Source organism: Oenanthe melanoleuca, chromosome 1, assembly GCF_029582105.1.
Source record: "Oenanthe melanoleuca isolate GR-GAL-2019-014 chromosome 1, OMel1.0, whole genome shotgun sequence".
In the NCBI taxonomy this organism is placed as follows: domain Eukaryota; kingdom Metazoa; phylum Chordata; class Aves; order Passeriformes; family Muscicapidae; genus Oenanthe; species Oenanthe melanoleuca.
In genome coordinates, this window is record NC_079333.1 from 39,240,184 (window position 1) to 39,248,452 (window position 8,269).

At 43.7% G+C, this 8,269-nt stretch overlaps 1 protein-coding gene across 1 annotated transcript in view; it reads right to left on the bottom strand.

Moving 5' to 3' along the window:
* TRPC6 (transient receptor potential cation channel subfamily C member 6) overlaps nucleotides 1–7,521 on the bottom strand; it is a 75,661-nt gene extending 68,140 nt beyond the window's left edge. Inside the window, exon 1 of the mRNA XM_056482221.1 lies at nucleotides 7,375–7,521. Coding sequence (XP_056338196.1) covers nucleotides 7,375–7,517 — 143 coding nt within the window. The 5' untranslated portion in view covers nucleotides 7,518–7,521. The remainder of the gene's footprint in view (nucleotides 1–7,374) is intronic.
* Nucleotides 7,522–8,269: the final 748 nt, after the last annotated feature.

Consider the following 8,269-nt stretch of genomic DNA (forward strand, 5'->3'; position numbering starts at 1 on the left):
CATAAAAACCTCAGGTCATGTAAGATCCTCAGGCAGCTTTGTAAAATGAGAGGTATTAGCCTTGCTGCCTCTGTAAATCCCTGCCTAGGTTTTTTTCTAAGTTTCTCTTCCTGTTAAGCACTAAATGCTGTTGCTGATTTTAGGACAAAAGTGGCTGAGGGGTAAGAAATCCCAGTGTATATTTTATATATCAACTTCTTAGGTAAGATCATTATTTTTTTATCATACAAAGAAGTTCTGAAATGTCACTATCACATCATTTGCTGTTTACCTACAAATGTGCTCACATCAGATGTTGCTAAATAATTAAATAGCTTTCTGCCTTAAACCTCAAAAACTCTTTTCTCAAGAAAAGTAGGGAGTATTAACTTCTTCAGCTTTGTACCATATTCAGCATTCATTCTGCAGACCTGGAGATACTGCTATTGCTGACTTTTATGTTAGAAGTGTTTAAAAATGTTTCAAATAATCTGAACTGTATCTTCAGAAACTTAAGTCCCTCTCCCCTCCTAATTTTTGGTAGTTTTATTTGTTGCTTAGATGTCAATTTCAGATATTGCTATTTTTGCTCCAACATACCTGCCATGTTTTTGCAACTCCTTAGTCTTCCCTGGGCAGCAAGAAGTTGTTACAGACTGACATCCAAGGGACTTAAACAGTAATATGGATTACAGCCCAAGTTTTCCAGAGCTTTTGATACTGTGTGATTTAGTTTTTAAGATCCTAGAGTGAGAACATCTCACAAGGAGAGGCCATACAAAATACCCAGTGTCCTTGAAAAGTTTCATCCCATGCCTACAACTTGAAAATGAAATCATATTACCCACATTTTGTAAGTGCTACTGAACTTCAATTGTATTTTTATCAAGGGTTGTTTCAGTTTTTAGCTCAGATTTCTACACTTAAAAGAGAGAAAACAAATTGTGTCTTGTATGGGGAGAAGTACTATTCTAAGACTCACTTGAGACCCATAAGATTCACTCTTAAGACTCACAAGAGCAGCAGTCCTCAAAAACTGCCCTGAGTAATTAATAGGAAACTTATTCTTGAAGGGAGAGGAATACAAAATCTGCAGAGAGGAAGAGTCACTGCTGCCTTCCCACAGCCTGCCTTTTGCATCTGATTTGCCAAGATAACTAGGTAATCCAATCACCAGAGGAGCAAGATGATGCTCTGCAGAGCCTGAACCCTCTGAGCAGCCATCCTATTGTGGGTGCTGCTACAGGCCAGAGGAAAGCAAAAGCCAAGCAGTGGACACGGCACAGGCAGATACTCAAGTGTTCAGATTTATCCTGCAGGGCCAAGAGAAGCTTGAGAGCTCTCAGAGCACAGGGCTTCTCTTTGAATAAGCACCACCAGTACAGCACATGTAACTTGCAAGAACTCCTCTCCCACATATCCCCAAATAAAGCTCTATAACCTTTCAATTACCATTTCAAAAGCTTTTTGTACATAATATACTTGGATCATTGCAGTTTCACAGGAATTAACTATAAATTAATAAGTTCAGATGGAAAAACCCAAAGAACCATAACTTCAACTCGTGTACAATACAACAACCTTAGCAAATGTAGATAATAAACTAGAAATTCCTACATGTTTCTTTCATTAAGAAATTTTTTTATAAGACTTGAAAATTGAAAGTAATTTTAAGTTATCTCAAGGAAGAAAAGCATATAACTAAAGATTAGCAGAGTGGAAATAAAGCTAGCACAGAAAATCAATTACTGAATTGAAAAGCAGAAAGGAAAATTGGTTTATAATTTTCTGTCATGAAAAAGAGTTGCTTAGGAACAATTGTTATAGAAGTTTACTGTGGGCTATTACTACTTGGCAGGCCTAGGACATGTACATAGAGTAGGACTAACAAAGTTTATCAGTCTGGCCTGGCTACCTGTTCCAAATAAGGGGGAGGATCATGACTAGAAAAGCTGAAACATGTTGATGGCAGGCAAACATCTTACAAAAGGAAAAGAAAATATAAATCACCCCACAAAGATAAGGGTATCTTCCCCTTTGAAAAGCTGCTAAGCAGTCAGTCATCAGTCCTAAAGTCAGTCAATGTGCACAACAGGAGAAACCCAGGCTGGGCCAGAAGGAAAATCAGCACAACCAAATGCTCCTCTGACAGAAAATGACAGGAGGCAACAGAGCATCTCTGAATGCATCCTTTCAGTGTGCTGGGCACTCACCTATTTGCTAGTTAAGCTGATGTGACACGTCCAGGACAAGAGGGAATGGCTTTGAACTAAAACAGGAGAGATTTGATTAGCTGTTAGGAAGACATTCTTTACTCAGATGGTACTGAGACAAGTGGAACAGGTTGCCCAGAGAGGTTGTGGATGCCCCATGCCTGGAAGTGCCCAAGGCCAGGTTGGATGGAGCTCTGAGCAAGCTGATTTAATGGGTGGCATCCCTGCCCATGGCAGGAGTGTTTGGATTAGAGGATCAACCCAAACCCTTCCATGATTCATAAAGCACAAAGCTTTATGAAAATTCTCCATTCTGAATACTCTGAAAAACTGTTAGTGCTGCAGCAGCATCAGGCCTTGTGGTCTGTATTCTGTTTTTTTACAGATCAACCATGATCCTTTGGTTTACGATCTTTCTTTCTACCTGCATGAAAGGCCTCATAGATGCTAAATATTTTTTTAAGTATCCTCACTATCCTTCACTAAGGTAAATACTGACATCAAATCCAGGGTTTAATTAAGTTCTAAGACCAAAATGAACTCCAGTCATGCTCTTCTAAGCCATCTAAGTTCACAATCACAATGCTGATATTTTATTCATATGAGTAATTTCTTGTTGTTTTTTTTTTTTTAACAAAAGGGAACTACATTCAACTCTTCCAGGAAACAAGTTATCCACTTTCCACACAGCTTTGAGAACACAGCTAAAAATGGCATTATTTCACTAACTTGGGGTTTTTGTAGTAAATCTCACATTTTATTCTTAATGCCAAAGCTTGCCTTTTTTTTTTTTTCCCAATAGTCACAAAAATTTATTCAAACATATCAGACAGGAGTTTGCAATAGAGCTGCACTGAAAAATGCACTATTGGTAGGAAAAAGTGTAGTTGTACAGAAATGGATATAGAAAATAAGCCCAAATAAGCCAAACTTTTCTTTTGATCATATTTGCAGAGCTGGAAAGTCTAACACAGCCTTGATGACGCAGACCCACCACGCCAAACCACCTTTATTTGGGGATACCAGTATTGGCAGGAATAATTCAAGTAGCCAGCTATTACAACCTTCAGCTTCTGTGGTGGAAAATGCTGCTGGGAGAGTGTTTGACAAACAGTATGCTGGTTATTAACATTTACATTGAAAAGTATGCCATATACATCCCACACATTTCTGAATCACTACTCCACCTTCCTCATGAAAATGTAACAAATTACTTATATTTTCATGGAAATCTTCCAGTTTTATAAAATTGCATCCCCCCAGGGAGGTGACTTTTATTTGTTTGGTGACTACATGAGACTTAGGGTATAAATAAACTTGCAGATATATTGCAATGGCTCAAACAAAATGATTATGAAGTATTAGCATAAGAAACTGTTTGGGTATTGTAGCTGACCAAAGAAGTTCACAGTTAAATTAGTGAGTGTACACAGAGAACACTAAAGTGCCTAACAACTAAACCCAAGAAGTCCCACAAGCCTTCATCAAAAATGAACACATGGGAGGGGAAAAAGCCTACCTAATATGAAATAAATAAAGATAAGTGTGATGTTGAAAGTGAAGCATTCTCTTCTACCCACTTGCAGGATACACAGAGTCAACTAAAGGCTGGATTTTCTGGGGCTTGAAAACAATGTTCTTGTCCTTTTACTAAAGACCTCAGGGACTACATTTAGTCACCCAGAACATGAGAGATTCAGGTATGATTTTTTTTTTCCCAGTGCCCAGTATGAGGTAGATCCATCAAACCTAAATCACATGATGATTTGTGTATTTGCTCCATACACGAGGCTAAAAAGGAAATTACCCCTCCATACCAACTCTTCTACCTTTTTGATCTCAACAAGACTATCGCAACATATTTTCAGAAGACAAAGCATCTCATCAAAGAGGCTGACAATCTGAAACACAGCTGCCACATTGTACAGTACTCCCTGAAGAGATTATGTCTAATGAAGAGTCTGGAAAATAATTTTACAGGTCATTTCAAAAGACAGTTGAGACTAGAGATAAAAATTACATTATGTCAGTGGCAGAAACCATTATATTGCAGGCACGAAAGAAATCATTTAACATGTTATTTAACAAAGAATAGGTTATTTAACAAAGAATATGTACTAGGTTTGGTAATTTCAAGAAACAATTAGCTGGAAAATTGCAAAAGTTGAGGAATAGTCTATGTCTTAAGGCAGTCAGGCACATCAGAACCCTTTTTCCCCCATTTTCATCCAATAATTTGTGTGCCTCATTTACTTTACAACTGACATTTTAATACACAATTATCCCTCCTCACGTCTGTAAGAAAACATTTACTGTTCACAATGCAAAATACTGCAAAGTACAAATAAGCAGTATAACCAGATGTCTGACTGAATTAGTGTCTTCTCACTAGCTTAGTACACTGACAATCTGTCCTTCACTAGCATTTTTTCAGCAGGGAAGTTTACATACAAGTGCTATCACTTCCAAAACCTACTGCACATTATCACTCAGATTTGGGGTTGGACATTAAAATCCACTTTTCATCCTGTTTTAAACCTCAAAACTTGGCTCTTTGCCAATGAAATACTCGCACAGGAAGGACAAATCCCAACATATACACATTTTTCCAGGAATCAATCTTATGACATGTATATTGCAATGTATTTCTTGATACATAAGGGGCAAGACTCAATGACTACATGGAAGAGCACTACTAGAAAGAAGATGTTTACTCCCATGTAATTTCTAACATCTTAAAAGTCTTAAGTCTTTAAAAGTAGCCTCATCCTTCAGAAGTAATTTATTTACAAATTCTACAGATTGCCCAAATTTTGAGTTTCCTGCTTAAGGTTCTGAAGTCAAAAGAAAACTAGGATTTTTCAGCACAAAAATTTGCATCATATCACATATAAAGGTAAAAGCCTTCCATCCACTGCCAAAAGACTGTGTGACCCTACTTGGAACAGCTGATGAGCTCAAGGTACCTTCTTGAAATCTTTTTTGCAATAAAGGCAGCAGCTACCTTGGATACAATAAAGCTGTTCTCCAGAAAGAGGAGCCAAAATACAGGAAATAGATCTCTGTAAATGGTTTGGGTTTTTATTATCATCCAGAAACTACTTAACAGCAGCCCCAAAACAACACATGAAAAGCATGTTCTACAAACAACAAACACAGTAACATCAGCATTAGCACTAAATCACCACTTGAGAAAAACTATTCCTTAGTATCAAGCTATTTTTCAAGTAATAGTCATATGCCATATTATACCAGTAAGTGTGTTACCCTCTCAGTAATTTTTAAATATTGAGCTTTTTTTGGACATCAGCTGTACTCTGCATTACTGTTCTCCATTAACCACCATAATAACATCAGGAAATACCAGTAATTTGAGGATTTAAAAAAACAAAAGTAGAGAAAAGTATTCTTACTGCACATAGAATTATTATTTATTAAATTCTTGGCCATATGAAGGCCTCTAGCAAAACTAATGACTTTTGGCTGAAATGTATCTGAAAAATGTACCTGAAATGTGATGTAGCTGGAAGTTAGGCAGAAAAATTCAAAACCTGTGCATGGTAATCACTGCATCCTGGATGAGCCTATTCACTCACTGGCATTCACTCCTGCCAGCCAAGGAGTCCTGGCAGTGGCCACATGTAGGCACTGCCTCTGGATCTCTGTGAAGTGGTTCTTCTCCACCTCCAGAGAAACCCTAAAGAACAACTTCTCCATGCCTCATGTGCATGTCAAAAACGAGCCCTGGATAACTCCCTGTGGTTAGTGCTACCCTTGTTCTACAAAGCAACTCGATTAGGATGCAGGCTTGTCTTAGGTGAGGTGATGAGAGGCAATCTCCACATTGGGAGTGTGCTGCACCAAGGGCTGCTAGCACATGCACTTTATTTACTTCCCTCTTGAAGGGAAATTATCAGCACCCCACAGACTTGCAGATTTTGTATGAAGAGATGATTTGAAACACTTATGCAAGATCTATCCTCTCACAGCTGCACAACCATTCTGAATGAGTAGATGGCAAAAGAAGTTCAGAATTGCCACATCAGTCCAAAGCTTTAGTCCACTAGTGAGAACCAATCTGGACTAAACATCATAAGGCCTTTTTTCTGAAAGGATTCCTTAGATAGATGCATTCATATATTCTGAGATGGAGTTTAAGTCCAATGTGCAGTAATATATGCTGTTGCAGCTACATGAGCATACTGAATTAGTGATCCACAAAGACGCTCAAGAATAGCAATACAGCAGTAAATTTTGAAAACTCCTGTTGTTCTTAGCTGAGTTGATAAATATTCAAACACTTTAAGTGTTCCCAGTTCCACTGTTGTTATTCCTTTCCTATATCCAGGTAGCTGTCAAGTGGCTGGTAGGTGGCTCACAGATAAAACAGCAAATATTAGGAGAGACTGATAACTGAAATTTACCAGTTAAGCAATAAAACATAATTTGTACAAAAGAAAGTACACATCCTCTGGCAATCACCTGAGGTTTTAGGACTCATCTTGCTTTGCTTAATGCCCATTTTCTCCCTCTGTTGGATAGCTTCTCCTCAGAAGCATTAACAAGTGGTAATTACAGTAGTCATGCTGACAGTACATACCCAAAGGGACACTGTCAACACTGAACGCCAATCGACGTGGACATTAAGTTGTGATTCCTGGACCTTTATAGTTTATGTTTACGTAATTCAGCTTTTATTCATATGTTCTTGCACTCTGCTTTAAATGATAACTACCTGTCAAAACTCACGTAATGAAATTACACGAGCTACACGGCTTTGACAAAAATAATAAGAGGATGGGGTTTTATTTGCAATTATTTTGCAAAGTGAAAGGAGGATGGTTTTAAGCACACACCTGCAATGTGCGCTCTCTCGGTGGGCGCAACCGATCAGAGGAGTTAAAATTTCTGTAATTACATTAAACCCATTAGACACCATCAGTTTTATGCGCACCCGACGCCTCTCGCCCTGCTCTCCACAGCTGAGCCCAAGGCACCCCTCGCCTCCCTGCCAGCGGGAAGGCACCGCGCTCTGCTCACAGGAGACCTGCCCGGTGCCAAGGCTGCTCCTCCGCCTTCCCAAGCACCGGAGAGGCCGAGGGAAGGTGGCAGCTCCCCGGGCTGCCCGCCAGCGCGCCCGGCCCCCCGCCCGTCCCGCCACCGCCTCCCCGGCGGGACTCACACGGGGTAGAAGGCGTAGGGCGGCAGGGCGCTCTCCTCGCACAGCTCCGCGTCCAGCAGCAGGTAGTCCTGGCTGTCGTTCCGCCGGGCCCCCGGCGCCGGGGAGCTGCCCTTGCGCGGGCCGTAGGGCTGCGCCTGGCTCATGCTGTCCCGCTCCGGGCTGAGGGGCGGCGCGGCGGCTCCCTCGGGAGGCACCGCGCTGGGCTCTGCCCGGCAAGAGGGGCTCCGGCGGCGAGGGGCTCCGGCAGCGAGGGGCTCCGGCAGCGAGGGGCTCCCGGCAACGAGGGGCTCCGGCAACGAGGGGCTCCCGCAGCGAGGGGCTCCGGCAGCGAGGGGCTCCGGCAGCGAGGGGCTCCGGGCGGCGAGGGGCTCCCGCAGCGAGGGGCTCCCGGCAGCGAGGGGCTCCCGCAGCGAGGGGCTCCCGGCGGCGAGGGTCTCCGGCAGCGAGGGGCTCCGGCAGCGAGGGGCTCCGGGCGGCGAGGGGCTCCCGGCGGCGAGGGGCTCCGGCAACGAGGGGCTCCGGGCGGCGAGGGGCTCCGGCAACGAGGGGCTCCGGCAACGAGGGGCTCCGGCAACGAGGGGCTCCCGGCGGCGAGGGGCTCCCGCAGCGAGGGGCTCCCGCAGCGAGGGGCTCCCGGCAACGAGGGGCTCCCGCAGCGAGGGGCTCCCGGCAGCCGGAGCCGCCGCCCGCCGCGCCGCAGGCGAGGCGCAGCTCGGAGCGGGGGCAGCAAAGTTTGCGGCGCGTCAGCCGGCGCGGCTGTCCCCGGCCGGAGGGAAGGGGCGGGAGGTGGGAGGGAGGGCGGCGGGCTCCGCTCGCCTCCCCCGGGGCTCCGGTGCCCCCTGCGCGCCTCCCCCGCCGCCGCCCGCAGCGCCCCGGGCCCGCCGGGCCGTGTCCC